General features: G+C 42.3%; 1 protein-coding gene across 1 annotated transcript in view; it reads right to left on the bottom strand.

Moving 5' to 3' along the window:
* Positions 1–4769: 4769 nt before the first annotated feature.
* The window catches only part of ARHGAP1 (Rho GTPase activating protein 1), a 108716-nt gene continuing 94855 nt past the window's right edge, over positions 4770–18630 (bottom strand). The window contains exons 11-13 of the mRNA XM_089684570.1: positions 15692–15820; positions 13967–14070; positions 4770–11274 (exon numbers count right to left, since the gene is read on the bottom strand). Of these exons, the coding sequence (XP_089540696.1) occupies positions 11095–11274; positions 13967–14070; positions 15692–15820 (413 nt within the window). The 3' untranslated portion in view covers positions 4770–11094. The remainder of the gene's footprint in view (positions 11275–13966; positions 14071–15691; positions 15821–18630) is intronic.

The following is an 18630-nucleotide window of genomic DNA, read 5'->3' on the forward strand; positions in this document are numbered from 1 at the left end:
TGTTTTACCAACGCTTGCCAAACGCCCCTATAGCGTTTGGCAAGCGTTGGTCTGGCGTTTGCGGAGCGTTTTTTAATGCTCGGAAAACGCCGCATGCGCGGTTTAGTGGCGTTTGCTAGGCGTTTGCCGAGCGTTAACGCCCCACAAACGCCTATAATACAGTTTGGTGTTACCGCTCCGCAAACGCCCCGTAACCGCACCGCAAACGCCGGCCGGGCGTTTGCGGAGCGGCACCATAGACGAGAATAGGAGGCTTCAAAGCCTCCTGACTCGACCAGAGGCGTCCGTTTTGCCGCGACGCAATGCAAACGCTCCCGTTAGAACAGCACCATGTGCTGTAATGTGCAGAATTGGCAGAGGCGTTTGGGAAGCGGTAAAAACGCTTCCCAAACGCCTCTCTGCCTCCTGCACACAAGGCTAGTGTGAACGTAGCCTAACAGAACCAAGGCAGGGGCGGGTATTCATATTTTCAGCAGTACAAGGACCCTAAACATACATCCAGAGTTACCAAAGAGTTGTTAAACAAAAAAACAAAACAAAAAAAACCCCAAAACAAAACAAAAAACTTGAATGTCTTAGAATAGTTAACGTTAAGCCCTGACCTCAATCCAAATGAGGAAAACGTGAAACTGACAGTGCAGGAGATCGTATGGATGACCCCCAATACTTGCTGACAAGTACAGATCACATAGAAAATGTCTTGTGTTTAATATGTGTTCATGGATACCCAGAGAGGGCAACGGGTCGTTCCGCTTCTACACAAACGATTAGAGAAGTCTCCTACACGGTCCACAAACATGTTATTGCAGCTGGAATGTCTAGTAAACAGCACACAGGGAACTGCAACACCCATATCACCTAACTACGATCAGAAAGGACATGATGTTTTCTGCTCTCTGGTGAACTCTGAACCCAGATTTACACGGAGCCCACACCCAGCCACCACAAATAGCACTTCAGTCCGCCCGGCGTTCTGGGAAGAGCTGGATCTGTTAACGATGAACAAACATTTTTCGATACAGTGGCTGAGCAAATGTGGGCAGTTCCTGGTAAATAATTACTGTAATGTACACATTATAGCACTCCAGTTCCAATTTGTAGAACATTCTGCTCTGATCGTCACAATAGCTTTTAAACACCAAGATTGAGTTTTTTTTTCTCCTAAAAATATCTCAAGCCTTTAACGTGTCCCCAGTTTTTTTTTTATCATAAAAGCTACTTATAGTAGTTGTAAGCCTCAGACATGAAATATGAAGAAAGCGTATCCCTCTAGTGTGTGCTTGTCTCAATCCAGAGTACTAAGTGTTTTTTCTATGTGCAGCCTTGTTCCTCTGCTATAAGCATCAGTCACTTCTGACACCAAGAGAAAAATGGTGACAGGGGAGGGACCTCCAGCACAATGACAGTCTCAGCTTTGTTCCTGTGTGAAGGGGGGTGTGTCTCTTCCCTCCAATCAGCTCTCAGAGCTTTTCTCACTGTTGCAACTGCAGCTCCCCACCGCCTGCATTGCAGAGCTGAGATCCTGTGTAAATTCTGAACTTTGAATGGATGTAGGGGAAGACGGCAGAAGATAAACAGGTGCAATTTATGTAGGAGGATTTGTTTTAATCTCTGTGTGTCATCTGAGGACAGTCACTTTACTGGGTATATGGAAGGGTTTACAACCACTTTAATATACACTATATTGCCAAAAGTATTGGTACACCCCTTCAAATCATTGGATTCAGGTGTTCCAATCACCTCCATGGCCACAGGTGTATACAATCAAGCCCCTAGGCATGCAGACTGCTTCTACAAACATTTGTGAAAGAATGGGTCGCTCTCAGGAGATCAGTGACTCCAAGCGTGGTCCCGTGATAGGTTGCCACTTGTACCATAAGTCCATTCATGACATTTGGATGCAGGCATTATGTGTTTTACCATGTTGTGGTTCTTGGTCATTGTGAGTATACACTTGATTATGCAATTTTGTCTATATGGACATTGTTTATTCCTATGTATGTTTATTTTTAACACTACATTTGTATACGTTTTGTATTTTATGTAACTGCATTTATTGTATATTTATACTGAAGACACCTTAGAATTATATTAACATATATGCTTTAACATTTATGGTATATCGATGTTGATTCATCTATATACATGCGTTTACATTACATCTGTTAGGTGTCTTCACTATATTTCCTGTGTGTTGCTTCCAGCCCTGTATGTATTGTTTTTTGGCTAACAGCTGTTAAGGATTATGATGAACGATAATATATTCACTGCATAGCTGTGCTTGTATCTGGCATCGTAGTTGTTGGTAATTAAGTCCACAACAAAATGGCGCTGGACTGAGATGCGGACATCGTAGCGATGTCTGTTCTGCGCATGCGCGAGGACGCCGGGAAAATGGCGGACGCGCTTATACGATTGCCAGACACTATTTATACGGGTTTGGAGTAGATGTCTGGTTAGCTGACACACTCCCTATGAATACGTGCACATGGCACGAAACGCGTCAGGGTAAGAGCAGCATATCCCAGACATTACGCCACCGCATGGAGCGGCGGCCATCTTTATACACCTTATGGTCAGTTTTATTTATGCAGTCCTTGTCTTTCTTTTGGACCAATAAATTTTCATTTTAAACGGTATCACACCATCCTGGCTTTTTTTCTTGGGACCCTGCTGAGTCCACCACTTGCAGAGTCCCCTAGGGGACAGCTGAGGGGTGTTTTAGTGTGGCAACACACGATCCATAAGAAGATACCTTGGACGGACTGCTATACTTAGATGATGACCCTATCCATCTATGAGACAACTTCGTTTGGATATCGGGATACCATCTATATGCATATTTGAATTATGCATCTGGTGAGTGCATGATTCAATTACTCTGATCACCGGAAGACGCACGTTTTTCAGTCACCATTTATTGTTTAAAGGACTATTATTGCTTTTTTGCACAGTTTTTGGCACTTTGTTATCACTTTACATATATATGGTTTATAATTATACTGTACTTTAGCGCTGCGCCCTTTCTTCTTTGTATGTCTTTTTGAGTCTTTTGGTACTTATTGGCGCATAGCAGCTCTTCCATCTAGCGCTCACTTTATCTCTATTTCTTGATTTGCACAGGATACTAGTTTGTCCCTCCCCTGCCCCTCTCCATCAGTACTGGGGTCACAGCCCATCGATGGAGAAAAACTGAGAGAAAAGAGAAACACTGGAATACTAGTCAGTACCAGTGTGTAAAAGTGGATTTGCTTTGCAAGAGTAAATCACCTCTAATGTTGGGTGTCCTACATGTGTGGATGTTGCTGCATTATATAAAGCTATTAGAATAGTTTTTCACATTTTAGAATGGGGTGCCTCAAGACTGTCCGTAATTTTAAATGGTGCCTTGACCTAAAAAAGGTTGAGAAACACTGCTTTACTGTAAAATGCACTTCATAAAGAATTTTGAACAGAGAAGACTTTTTTTTTTATTTTTTTTTAACTATTTTCTGACCTCCGGAATGGATTAATTGGTTTTCAGTGCATTTCCGAATTAATTTTTAATCATGTCCCTGTACAGTATTTATGCCTTTAAAGTGCACTTTAAAAAATGTATTTTATTTGTTCAAAACTATTTATAAAGTGCACTTTAAAGGCATAAATACTGTACAGGGACATGATTAAAAATGAATTCGTAAATGCACTGAAAACCAATTAATCCATTCCGGAGGTCAGAAAATAGTTTATAAATAGTTTTGAACAAATAAAATACATTTTTTAAACTATTTTCTGACCTCCGGAATGGATTAATTGGTTTTCAATGCATTCCTATGGGAAACCGCATTTCAGTTTACAAATCTTTTGCAATACGAAGAGTCCCGCAGAACACATTTAATTCGTAAACCGGGGTACGTCTGTACTTCAAAAGCCATGCTAGTTAAAGCTCATCAGTGAGGAAACGTTAAAGTAGAACTATAGGCAACATTTTTTTTTCTATTTTGGATAGAGCAAGGGAGAGATCTAACTCCTATCAGGTTTTGTTTCATCATCTGTGTCCCATTGCGGAGATTTCCCTTCACTTCCTGTCTCATAGATGAACAGGAAGTGAGAGCAAATCCCTGCAAATTAAGAGAATTTCTTTGCGACAGACCATCAGAACTAGTGTCCCCATTGGAAGATTTCCCCTCTATTACTTTTCTGGGGGCAACCCAAAGTTTGTGATCTTATTTTACTTTCAGTTTCATAGATAATGGTAAACAGTACAACAAAAAAAAAAAAAAAAAAAGAAAAAAGGAGGATGAATCTCCTTAATGGGGGGAGTGACAGCAATAAAAACTGACCAACATTCTAATCACTCGGTACTCCGTTCAAAACTAAGAAAAAAAAATGTTTGTCTTTAGTTATAGTTTAATCCCCCCCTTCCTCTACAAATCCATCTTGCACATAATTTTTCTTTCTTACCTGGTGAAAAAAGATATACTCACCTAAGTCCATTGATTGGGTCCCTTAATCCAGTTCTCCATGCAGACCGCTCCGCTCACACTGGCGTCACTGCTGCACACTCCTCTTCTGGATACTGACAGAACCCCACCAATGGGTAGCCAATAGGAAGCCTCTGTGTCACGAAAATCCAAAGAAGGACCCTACCATCTGTAAACAGAAAAGGAGACTGGAGCGCCGCTTGACTGCAGCTTTAGGCGCGTAAAATGAGCATATTTTATTTAACTGCAATGCCAGCATCCGGTTGCCTCAAAGTAACCATTCTCAAAATAAAGACAAAAACACAGTTTGTAATTTATCATTGACTCTTTACTGAAGTACAAAACGTGAACTTAAAAGCAGAATAAAATTATGTGAGGTGACAGAGAGGGAGAGGAATTCATAAAAAGATCATCAAAAACATCAGCGGATACAGAAATGTCCAAAATACAATATGGAAAATATAACAAGTGAGTGCAAAACCTCAAGACTGACTGCATGACTGCTGAAGACCGCATTACAAGTCGCCACAACTTACAGACTAATTTCAGGTCATGTCAAGCAGCGAGTCACGCTGTCAACTCATTTCCTGTCAGCTGACTGAATTTACAGGAAGTGATGCTTCTTGTATGTCAGCCACAAAAAAATGGCAACAGCCCTTCAAATGTTGAAGAACAAATTCTGCAGTGCCTGCCAGGGGTTGGCATGGCATGATGAACCTTGTAGTTTTCTCAAGAGGGTCATGGGTTGCCCAAAAACCACCATTTGTAATTATACATACAGCAAAGCATAACATAAGGCATGAATAAACAATCTCACATTAAAAAAAAAAAAAACATAGCAAACAGTTGCAAAAAAAGAAACAAAAAGCAAATATACAAGCACACATCTCAGCTTTGCTGCTGAAATAGATTTCCCTGTGCACAATTCAGATAGATTCTATTAAAGGCACAGCACCTTGTTGAGAAGCCACAGATGGCAGCCACAATTTCCTACAACCAGGCTTCGTGCTATCTTTCGTAGTGAAGCTGAGGAGGTGCTTTACTGTTGTAGAACAAATTTGCTGCCTGGAAGTCAGAGAATGGCAGCAACTACTTGACTCTTCTCACACAGGTGCCCTGCTTGGTGACTTTAGTGTCCCTTCTGACTACGGTAGGTAGATTTCCAAACGGCTGCTGAGATTGGCACAAGCGTGGTAAAAGGCCTGACTTATCAGAACTGGAGGAAATAGAAGTATTTCCATCACCAGCTAACAGTCACTCAATCATTTTTTCAAGTAGAAAATAAAAGCTTAAAGAGAACCTGTTACTTTGCCCATTTAAGAGAAGATATTCTTCCCTCTCCTTTGGTTACTTACCCGCACTGCAGTCCTGGATGCTCTGTTGGAGCCCATGGTAGGTACCTGGTCCTATCACAGTGAGTATGCAGTGCTTGGTTCCTCTCATCATCATATACGATCAAACAGGAGAGCTGTCCCCGTTTAAAAAAAATGCTGCAATTATTTTTGGGGGCAGATAATAATGCAACAGGGAAACAGATCCCCAGTTTACACCCAATAAAGCTCAGCACAGCAAAATATGACAATGCTACTTTCAGCTGTGAAATGGTAGAGCATGCGGTCACCAATATACACATTGGCAAACCACACACTATGAAATCTGGCAACAATGAATGAAGGAATCATTCACTCACCTTCCAAACCAAAACATACATTCTGTGAAATTCTAATTAAAAAAACGAACTTTGGCAGTCGCATATTCAATGTTGAAGTAATAAAATTCACATACATGAAAAACCTTTTCAGGGCCTGGAAAGTGCAATAAGACTGAATTAGGAATCCTCAAAATAGTTATGGAAAGTACCAAAGCAAAACACATAGTTCACATTCTTCACGTTACTTGCACTGTACTCTGTACTGGCATGTATGGCACACGGGAAGGAAAGTTTCCATAGAGGTGACACTCACGGGAAGTAAAGTTTCCATAGAGGTGACACTCACCAGCCCTCTTCAGAGCCATTAGAAAAGGGGTGAGATTAGCTGGCTGCTCTCAAGGATTTGGAATGGGTTCTACAAGCTTACCTTGCTGTCAGGTAAGTGCCTCCCTGACACTGGTCTAAGTCCTGCTTGGTTTATATTGTGCTGTTGCTACTTGCTGACTCAGAAGAACAGGTGATCAGAAAACTGCACCACAAGAAGTGATCAAGAGACAGCATTCACCTGTCTCCAAAGACAACAGCAATAAAAGCAGCGTTATACCAGAAAAAAGTGTCACCTTGAAAAGGGTGTATTCTAACTGTATACAAAATATGCAGCCACTTTACAGCCAATATGAGCACAGATCACATAAAAAGGGAAAGCTCTCGGCGAGCCATTGGAGCGAAGACTGCTCTTGTACCGCTTCAGACGTACTCAGCTATGGCACGCGGAGGAGGAAGAGTGGCTACATACAGATGCCATTTTCAATGCTTTCATATGTGCCTGTTAGAAAGATAGGCAATGTTTTTATTTTTTTTTTTTAATTAAAAAAAGGAAGGGTTTTTATTTCCCAGTTCAGTTTAGCTGCAAACAGGTTAATCCCTGGTTCACATATATGCTGCCGTGTTGGCCGTGTTTTGCGCGGGCATGAGAGTCCATTCATTTGAATGGGCTCCTGTGCCCGTGACACAGAGGTCCCTGCACTTCTTCTGAAAATGCAGCCCCCACGGGAACCTCGGTTCCCAGTACGGTTGCGTTTTCCAGTGCGGGCGGCATGCCATTAGAACTAATGGCAACCGCCCGTGGGTACGCAATCCTCTGTGCGGGTGGTACGGCTGCACGGATTTTCGTGCAGATCTACAGCCGCACCACCCGCACAGATGTGAACCTAGGAAGGGTTCATTCCAATTTTGGCAGCTCCACCAGATAAACTCCTTCTCAGAGGGCTTCATAGAAATGAATAGTCATGTTGTTAAGACAAGCTACCATGTGTAGGGTCATAAGAAGGGGCCCCTCTACCAACCCTGTAAGGCTTCATGCACACGGGACGTTTTTATCACGTTGGTAATGTTAGCTGTGTAAAGTCATTTTAAAAATGTGACTTTCAGCATTTCTAGCTTTTGACCACGTTTTCTCGCGTTTGCGGATTTTTTGTGAAGAGAAAAAAAAAAAAAAGTCCAAAAACGCTGGTTTGCTGCGTTTTGCAGCATTAGAGCGTTTTTACAGCTACAAAATTCCTCTGGAAACCCACTAGTTCTGGGTTTTTTCCAGCCAAAAACCACTGATTACAATCTATGTGTGCATGGACACATAGGATAACATGCTGGGGGATTTACTGGCTGTAGAAAAAAAAACGGCAAAAGCCAAAAACAGCCTCTGTAAAAACGTCCGGTGTGCATGAGGACTAAGAAGCCGCTCTCACATTTTTAGCAAATATTAGAAAAACCCTTAAAACCTTAAGACACTATCGCTTATATTTAGAATGCAAAACGTCTGACTTGTAGTTTACTTTTGTACCATATATAAAGATTCTTGAATCCAAGAGTATCTTGAGGTCCTAAAAAGGCATGTTTCTGCTGCAAAATGTTTTGGCCTAAACCTTTAAAAACACCACACAAACATTTAAAAATGGAAGATGGTGATGGAAGGCAGATGTGTGAATATAGGTGACCTCCATGTTCCTAGTTATAGTCTGGTGATCGATCTTTAACCCCTCTGCATTCTCCCGACATCTGTGTAGATCGATTACCCCTTCAATATCTCCAGACAGAAAGCAGAAAGGGGTGCTGTAGGAGAACTAGAAGAGTAAGGGCTCAACCTGGGACATTCATGAGGTTTTCCCACTTCTAGGTAGAAAGTAGAAAACCTTTCCACAGCCCTCTGCCTCCACCATTGCTGGCTGGTGGGGCCCCCCATTTCAGAGCACTCAACAATCTACTGGAATAACAGTGCTTCTTACCAAATCTGAAGAAATCAAAGATTGCAGTTTGCTTGGATTCTTGTGCATGACGTAGCCCATCCTTTAGAGCCCACTTCTTTCCTCAGCCGAGCTCCAAGAATCCTAAGAAAGCAAGACTGCATTCCAAGAGGCAATATTCTCAAAGATCCGCAGTGGCAAGCCTGAAATATCTGATTGGTGGAGGTTCCAAGTGGAAATCACTCCTCACTTCAGTCACTCAGAATCAAGTGGAGAAAGAAGACGTTATCCACTTTCTCTCTACAATTCTTTAAAGGTCCCACAATGAGTACCTCCTCATGTAGCTCAAAAATAAAAATGCGTCAGTGCAGGTGATTAGAACTGCAGGAACGCACCTGTTCCCACAGCCTCAACCACCCACACAGAAAAAAAAAAAATTGCAGGGGCTGTGTGCAGGTACCATTAATGCTAACGGCACATAGCGCACACTGGAAATCGCTCCAGGACTGGGAACCACACTGCACTTGCAGTGCCCGTGCGGGCTGCAATTTCTAAAATGCTGCTGGGATTGGTGGAGGTTTCAAGAGGAAATGACTCCTCACTTCAGTCACTCAGAATCGAGTGGGGAAAGAAGACATTATCCACTTTCTCTCTACAATTCTTTAAAGGCCCCACAATGAGTACCTCCTCTTGCAGCTCAAAGATAAAAATGTGTTTTACGCTAGGTTCACATCAGTGCGGGTGATTACCACTGCAGGAACGGCACCCGTTCCCACAGCCACAACCACCCACACAGAAAAAAGCAGGGGCTGTATGCAGGTGCCATTAATGCTAATGGCACGCCACATGCACTGAAAGTCACTCCTGCACTGGGAACCACATTGCACTTGCGGTTCCCGTATAGGCTGCGATTTCTAAAATGCTGCAGGGACCTTTTCCCTGCATTTCAGGAGGCATGGCAGCCCATTAAAATGAATGGGCTGCTGTGCCCACACAAATTGTGGCTCACAGAGATGTGAACCTAGGCTTAAAGCCCAATTGAACTTTTAGTTGAGTCTGCTAAATACATTCCAGGTGCATCAAAACAATAAGACATTTCAGGTATTACAGTTTGTTTTCATTAGGAAGCAGCCACAGCCCGAGTACTAAAACCAGTTCCCTAGCAGCATGCTGTAGAGACCGCCTGCACTCGGTGTGGAAGTTGTGGTCCTTCTGCAGAGGTCCAAAACCCCGCTTACTGAATCAACGCTAGAGTCCTCCAATCAGCAGAAAGCCGGAACTTTTGTCAACTGTAGAGCTATAGGTTTGGCTCAACAGGCTCTGAACAGTTCTGATTCCACGTCGGTCTCCAGCTTCTGATTCTTGTCTGCAAGCATACACACTAATCATAGTTTTATCTGCTGTCTCTTACCAAACTTAAGGCATCCCATGTTCTGTCAGATTGTTCTCATCTATATGTACACAGACATGGCTTTTCCCAGGGAGCCGTGCAATGAGCAAGGTGATGTTTCTTTATTTACATGCCTGTGTGTAGCTATTTGTCTATATTGCGTTATCTGTTTGGTTTTTCAGCGTCTGCAAATTTTGTTATTGATGAACATGTGCTGTCTCCCTTAAATAAATAATTTTCAAAAACAAACGGACTCTGAACAATCCAAAAAGACCGAGCATACTAGATAATACCCTTGTGCTCTATGGGGAAGCAGTAGTCCCTCTGCAGAGGTCCAACACACTCCCTGCAGAGTCAAAACTAGAGCTCTCAGTCAGCAGGATACAGAAGTGTTGTTGCTTGCAGAGCTATAGTTTTGACTCAGTAGGATGTGTGTCAGACCTTTGCAAAGAGACTACTGATTCCCCACAGAGAACAATGGTCCTTATGTGCAGCACAATGGCAGGGAATAGGTCTTTCTATTCAGACTGCATCTGAAAACAAACTGAATCTGCACACCTTTTTTTCTGATGCACCTAGAATGTATTTAGCCTATTTAGTCTGCTTTAAGGACTCTTACACCAGACTACATTTTACCAAATTTCCAGCAATAAAAAAAAAAAAACGTAAAATGCACATGCGTTATTGTATGTTAAAACGTACATATTTGGCGTTCACATGACCCACAAATAGCTGTAATAGCAGTAGGAAGATAAGTCATAACTAAACCCTACCATCCAGCATCGTGTTTCAAACTATGCATTTGGGTGGACTTCACTCTATACAGTCCAGAACCAATCCGAATTTAGCTTTCATTTCCTAATGTGAATTCAAAAGTAGACACTAGAATGGAATTGGCTGGTATGACAAATCTAGAATTTCAGGGAAAACAAGAAAAAGAAAAACACAAGATAAACTGTCAAAAAGCATGTATTCCAACTAAGGGCAGAGGATTATTATGGGATAGAAGGTTTCCCTTCAACAATCATATGAGGTCTTTACGCCACAACACACCACCTCACACCCAACATGCCATTGAACATCACAACGATCACACAACACAAAAGTGCTTAGCCTGCCAGAGGCATCAGCTGTCACTGAGCGGCATACACAGAGTAGACACATGGGCGGCTTCAACTAGAAGGGTCTTTGTGCTGTCATTGAAGTTGGAGATGCCAGCTCCAACACATCACACATAGGTGTTTACATACAAACACACACAAGAGAATGGAAAGGAGCAGTGCTGTGGGACAGGTGGCTGTGTGGTGTCAGATTGGCAGTGGCGGAGTGTTGCAGTGACAACATACTGGTTTACAAAGAACGTTCTTCAAACAGCTCCTTCTGGTTCTCCAGCAAGAACTTGGTGAAGGTGTTGATGGGATTAATGGCTTTTAAGGTCATGGCCACGTCTTTGGCCCACATAAGGTTTGGCCCGAATACCACTGCCAGATTAGTGTTGGTCATCTTATTCTCAGAGCTCCAAGCAGATACCTGCAAAAAAAGAGACAGTATGTCACTACAAGCACGGCACTGTATCTGTGGGGCAGCCATACTTGTCATACAGACTGGACCTTTGCTTTTGTTCAACTAAATTACACAGTGGATTGCCAGGACTAGCAATTTACACAAGACAGAGAAGGATGTTTGTGCTTTCTTTTCAGCTCACAGGAAATTACAAGGACACTGCATTTCTGGTAGGTTCAACAGGTGTGTTCTGTACTTGCTAAAAATAATCTGAGCATAAAAAATGAAAACTACTGCAGACACCCCCGTCTAAGGATTGCTAAACTGAAATATATTACATTTTTTTTAGGTACGGTAAACCTTTAGTGTAGATTCGCACATGTGCATTTCAACTTGAAGCTCAGTTGTCACAGATAATTGACAAAGTAGCTGTTCTGTGGTCCAGGTCAGGTTTAGACCAGGATCAGGTCATGTTTAGATCAGGATCAGGAGAGAAAACCATCCTGAAATCGCATTCACAAACTCATGACATGTGCGATTCAGATGTGGTCCTCACTGTAATCTGTAGTATATTGTGTGTAATATATATATACAAACACATACTGTTCATTCTGGGACAGGCCAGTGACAAAACCACTTTACACATCAAAAGAACTCTTTGCTATGTTGATTTTATGCAGGTCACCTGGTATTTGGGGAATAGCCTGTTTATCTAATTAGACATTCCAAAGGGTACATTGTATATGTGATTTGACCACACAAGAAGTATTTATTGATAGTAATTAGACTTGAGGGCTTATTATATGGTGAAAGGATGACTTGATTACCTGGGAAACACTATAGTGACCCTAATTGTTATTTATAGTAATGACAATTGAAGTCTTTTCATGTAAAATCAAAGTGGCCAATCAGAGTGCTTGCCATTGTACTGAATGGGAAAAATGTGTATATTAAGGAAATGTATTTTTAAATGTTAAATGTGACAGGACACAGGAAGGTTATCTGAAGGGTCCTAATGAATGCCTGTCATCTACCTTGTCTGTACCTCCGCTGGGAAAGAGTTTTTTTCTGTCACTGATATGAGAGCACAGGTATAGACAGGGGCGGACTGACCATTTGGAAACTCTGGCACTGCCCGGGGTCAGTAGGGGGCCCCATGAGATGCCCCTGGTACCTTTTTCATAGGCTTGAGTTTGGGCAAGGACACAGGGGCCCCATGATCCCCTATTGCCCGGGGGCCCCATGAGTTGTCAGTCTGCCCCTGGGTATAGATTATAACTCACATTATTGCATGCATGGAAGCTACCTAGGTGCATATTATAGATCGGACATATGCTGGGCAGTGTGGTATTTCTATGTTTGATATGAAGTATCTTGAATGGGACCTTGAGGGCTGTTGTTCATTGTAATATTTATATTACATATAAAGTATGTAATATATGTAAAATATATGTAAGTATTCAGCTGGATTTCTGTCATCTGTAACAAATATCTTTATCCAAATAAATGCATCTCTCTGGAATAGAAACTATTGGTTGCTGTGGGAAAAGTACATATAAATATACACTGCTGATACGTCCTCCATCATTGATATAAGACAACAGATTTGTCTTATGAACGGTTTCTGTGTGGACCTCATAATTATTAGAAGACAACATAATCCACACCTGAACTGGACTGCACTGCTCAGAAACCAGACAGGACTATTTTTCAATCCGCACTGAAAGTGCATCAGACATATGTGAAAAGGCACCATAGGAAGGAAAGGTATATCACATGCCATGCGATGGGATGCGGTTCAAATCACATCCAATCTGCATATATGTGGACTGGCTCTTAAACAGATTTGAACTACGCCATTATATTTTCCCTTAAATCAGCCTGTCAGTATCTAATCCAAAGAGCACCCACAAAATGCCAACAGGTGTTCTATTCAAACAATTCTTTTTCTATTCGAATGCATGCGGTGTTCAAATAGAAAGGCAGCGTTTGACAATAGGCTGCTTTTGCCACACTTTGCTGTGCTTTAAAAAGAAGTACAGCCAAAGCTCTTCTGGCTGTCTTTCTCCTGTGGATCACAGGAGTGCAGTTCGTTCTGCAGTCCTGTGACCTATTTTCAGCTGACAGCAGGCTGAAGTCCGCTGTCAGCTGACGTCACTCAGCTGGTCCAAACTGGGGAAAGATCCTGACTTTAAAGTCGGGATCCACCCCAGAGTCTGGAGCGGCACCTGGCTCAGCCTCCCAGAGATCCGCTGAGATCCTGAGCCAGTCGCTCCCTCCCCCTCCACAGCCCAGCACTCCAGTGAGCGCAGGGAGGCAGAGAAGACAGTGGTGACTGACAGTCACCATCCTCTGCTCACAGTGGTGGTGAGAACTCGGCAATCAGGTGTTCGCTGAGTTTTCTCCCTGCGAGCCAGCGGGAGAGAGATGCAGCATCAGACTGATGCTTCACCCACCTAGGCAAGTATAATTTTGAAAAAAGCAGCTTAACGAAAAGAAAGTCAAATACAGCCTCTCAATGCCATGTATACTGCTCAATTACAGCTGACACAGCTGACCTGCGTTTAGAGTGCCTTGCGAATGTGCCTTAATTGCAGGAAAGTAATGCCTGTTGATATGGGCAGGTATATATTGTGCCAGGTACAGAACAAAGAGTACACATGGGCACAGTGAGAACGGATTCCAAGCTTCCTTTATATCACTGAAATACAGGTCTTACCTCCACAAGAAATGCTGTGAGGAACCGCAGGACCTCATAGTTTTCCTCAGGCAAAGTCTTCAGAACTTCCTGAGTGGATTCCACTTGCTTCTCTGGCTCAATACCTGCACACAGAGACCGGGTTTAGGAAAACATTTCAGGTAATCAAATAAAGCAGAAACCAAACAAAACTGTTGGCCCAAGCAAGCAAGTCACTTGTCATTAGAACATTCTGTGTATTGCATTATTAGCATTACTGACCCTATATCTATGACTATGTACGGTGCCATGGAGAAAATGATTTATACAAATCTCTAATCGCATATCTGGAATAGGTTAACATCAGCAACACAAGTGGACTTATTTTGAAAGTGGTTGAAATATGAAGAAAGTATATCCCTCCACAGTGTGTACTTGTCTCAATTAGGAGCACCAAGTGTGATTTCTCTCTGCTGCTTTGTTCCACTGCCATCAGCATGAATCACTTCTGCCAGGTTTTCCTAACACCAAGAGAAAAATGGTGACAAGGGAGGAACCTCCAGTAGATTGACAGCCTCAGCTCTTTTCAGGTGAAGTAAAGGAAATATGTCTTATTACCGGTCATCCATTTTGTATAATGCCTCCATTTCTAGATGTGTGAAAAGTTAGTTTTGTTTTTGTAACTCCTCTCTCGTTTCTTAGACTAGTTTCATTTCTGTAAATGAAACTACAGTATATGGTATCCCTCAGTTTCTGTTCTTCACGTAACTATATTGATAAGAATGGAATGTTTCATTGGTCATCCTGAGATTAGGCAACACCCACTGAGTTCTGTATAACCGTTCTTGTCTTGCATTAAAGATTAGATTTAGCTTGCACACTTCGGTGTCTGGAGCTTTATTTCTCCCAGGCCTGAGGGTGGAAATAACGAGGACAGGGGCTACAGACATAGGGTGTGTGGTGTGTGTGTGGTGTCTCTTCCCTCCAATCAGCTTTCAGAGCTCTCCTCACTAAACTCTGCAGAGTGTAACGTCAGCTCTTTGCCCACTTTTTTTCTGGCATCCCAGACAAGCTTTAAAAATCAGCACTTTGAACGAATGTAGATAGACAAGTACAACTTATGTGGGGGGATTTGTTTAGTTTCCTCTGGGTATATGGAAGGGTTTACAACCACTTTAAAGCAAAGTAAACTGTCTCATCTCTAGATATTGTATAAAACAAGTTCAGTTAAAGCTCTACCCAACATTTCCTTTCACAGCTGGCATGGAGGGGTTTGAAAAGTGGAAAAGAAAGAGCTGAACACCTAAAAGAAAATCAAACCATTCCCTTCAGCACCCCAGACTGTAAATAAATTACTGGGGTAATGTTAAACAAGCCACACGTGCCTTCAATCATCTCTAGCAGGAGCCGGCAACTAGGAGAGTACAAGGGAGGCTATGGACTGAATAACAGAAGGCAAGGCAGCAATATACTCAATATACGAAACAGGCCTCTTCAATTCCTCTTAGATTGTAAGCTCCCAGGATCAGGCCCTCCTATCCCTCTTGTATTGAACTGTATTGTTGCTGTATTGTCTCCCGTTATATTGTAAAGCGCTGAGCAAACTGCTGGCGCTATATAAATCCTGTATAATAATAATAATAATAATAATAATGTGATGATTTTAAACTGTAGTAGCAGAGGTCATTGCCTCGGGGACCCACGTAGGGTAAAGGCTACATTTTCATTGCCCTGCCCATATTATCGAAAGTTAAAAAATGGACTTACTGGAGAAGCTGACAACGTAGTTGTAAAGGTTAAAGGTCAGCAGTGGCTCTGGCAGCTCTCGGAGGAATGTCTTGAGAATAACTGCTGTCAAGTGAACATCATTGTACTGCTGAAAACTAACGGGATTTCCTGAGTCACAAAACAAAAAAAAAAACAATTTTGTAAGTTAAGAAATATTTTAAAATGTGTGTTTTTTTTTTTTTAAACAGGATAAAAATAAAACTTTTTGCAAACGGTTTACTTTTATTAAAAACACCCAAATGAGTAACGTTATCTATGGATTTTGGAGCATTCCGCACTAAAGCTGGTCATGGATAGATTGAAATGACTAGTAAAGCAGGGGCCGGATGACTTTTGATCCATGTGTGGCGAGCCAGGGAATGCTGAAGGCTGCAGCTGCTGATCGATGTATTCTGACAGCGGAGGAGTCCTGCTGTCAGAATACAATGTCTCAGCAGGGAGAATTCCTCTTGTCTATGATGGAGGAATCAGGTTTTACTTTTGTTCAGCTCATTGGTTAAAAAAGACAATTCAAGCAAAACATGGGTATCATTATCCAGTCTCTGAACCGTTCCCAAGAGATGCGTTCCTAAACACAAGCACAGTAAAATCAATGTTTTCCAATCACCCTAGCACTTTTAGTTCCAATGTTAAAAAAAAAAAAAAAAAAAACCGAACACAAAGTACAGCAGTATGCTTTTTTTTTTTTGCACGGAAACCGATGTAAAACGCACCAGAATGCATATAAACATGAAGGAGATCCTTAGCACTCTAAAGATGCTTCACACAAACGCAATGGGAAGAAAAGGGAAATGGCCTCAAAGGAAATTCCAGCATACTCCATTGTAAAATAAAGAACTTGCAAATGGAAAAAAGAAAAAAAAAAAAAAAAAGTACCAGAACACATTACAAACTAAATAAAAACATGTGGAAATGCACACTAAACATGGGGATTGTGGTGTAAACTAGCCCTAAAGAGCCTGGACTGCTACATATTGGGAACCTAAATAGAGACTTTTGCCAAACATAACTTAAAGTGTTACTAAACCCACAACAGTAAAATCAGTGTGTATATGGAGTGCAGCATGCTTGTTATACTCATTGTGGAACCTAAGGGGTTAATCCTCCACATTGTGTAAAAAAGGCTGTTTGATTCTGTTTTCTCTGATCCTCTCCTTCTACTGACCCCAATCCTTCTGCTGATAATACAGAGCTCTAGGAGTCACTCTGCACATACTCAGTTTAGTGTGTATGGCTAGAGAGTTTTTTTTTTCCTTTGGGAGGTGTGCATGTGATCATCACAGGGTCAATCAGTACTGCCCAGAGAGAGGTTCGGAGGTTATGCATCCTCATAGGGCAGTCAGAGCAGAATGAAAATTCCTCCTACAAGCTTTAACCAGTGCTTTGCTGGACACTGATAGAAATCACAAGACTGCTGATGAGAAAAAGTATTTAGCTTAGCAGTTTATATTGTGTGTATTGTGGGAGATCAGATATAGTGAATGCAGGGTCATGGGTTTAGTAAAACTTTTAGTCTCCAATGCTGATTCCATGAATCCCCAGTGTGAAGATACCAGTTCACGGCAATAAGTCAGATATTCAGCCCGGGTTCACACTGATGCGGTGCGGAATTGGCAGCGTTTTCACAATCGCATCCCGTTCATGAGAACCTCTGCGGGTGTGTATGTTAACACCCGAAATCGGTCAGCAAAACGCGGTTCGATGTGCAGAATCGGATCGTATAGGTGTGAATACCCATGCAATCGGATTCTAGTACGGACCAAAAAAAGGGTCCTGCATGTTTTTGGTGCGGATGCGGTGCGATCTGAGCCATACAAACTGTATGGCTTCAATCGCACGGCACACAAATCGCATGTGATTTGCACAGGAATGCGGTGCGGTTCCTGTGCGAATCACATGCGATATACCGCACTGCACAAGTGTGAACCCAGCCTAAAGTAAACAGCAAATCTGAATCAGAAAATAAAGTTGTCAAGCTACTTTTTGCAAATCTCTGCTGCTGTCTGATGAAAACGAAAACAGTGTTTGGGCAGGTAAAAACAGCATATATCATATATTAACTGCATACAGCTGTATGTCATTAGCTCTGTCAGCTGGTGGCAATCAGACATTAGCTGGAAAAAAAATAAGTGGCATTGAGGACAGTTTTCAGTTCAAAGAACCACAAGATCTCAGCACTGGGATTGTCATGGAAAGGGAAAAAAAAAAAAAAAAAAAAAAAAAAAAGGATGACCATCACACCCAACGTGAAAAATAATCTGTTCCCTGCTGCTCTGGTTAGTAAATCTAACACTCATTGGGCTACAGTGTATACTATCTCAAACACCGAAACTCTGAATTCTGGGATAATGGTGGGGTGTGGCTATTAGAATACTGGAAAACTGTGGAAACAGGTATTAGTGCGTTTTTGTTTAGAGAAAAAAATTTTTTTTTTCTAATGTTAAAGTGCTACCCAGATACAATTTGTAGTCTACTCCATTGCACCATGCTCGGTGTCTAAGGAACATGATGCCAACTCTCAAACCTAGCTTACTGAGGCTACGTTCACACTAGCGTTGTGTGCAGGTGGCAGAGAGGCGTTTGGGAAGCGTTTTTACCGCTTCCCAAACGCCTTTGCCAATTCTGCACATTACAGCACATGGTGCTGTTCTAACGGGAGCGTTAGCGTCACGTTGCGTCAAAACGGACGCCTCTGGTCGAGTTAGGAGGCGTTGAAGCCTCCTATACTAGTCTATGGTGCCACTCCGCAAACGCCCGGCGTTTGCGGTGCGGTTGCGACGCGGTTGCGGAGCGGTAACACCATTCAAACTGCATTGTAGGCGTTTGTGGGGCGTTTTTAACGCTCGGCAAACGTCTAGCAACCGCCGCTAAACCGCGCATGCGGCGTTTGCGGAGCGTTAAAAACCGCTCGGCAAACG

The sequence above is a fragment of the Staurois parvus genome, unplaced genomic scaffold (assembly GCF_062004578.1).
Source record: "Staurois parvus isolate SC_StPar_1 unplaced genomic scaffold, SC_StPar_1.0 ptg000350l, whole genome shotgun sequence".
Taxonomy (NCBI): Eukaryota; Metazoa; Chordata; class Amphibia; order Anura; family Ranidae; genus Staurois; species Staurois parvus.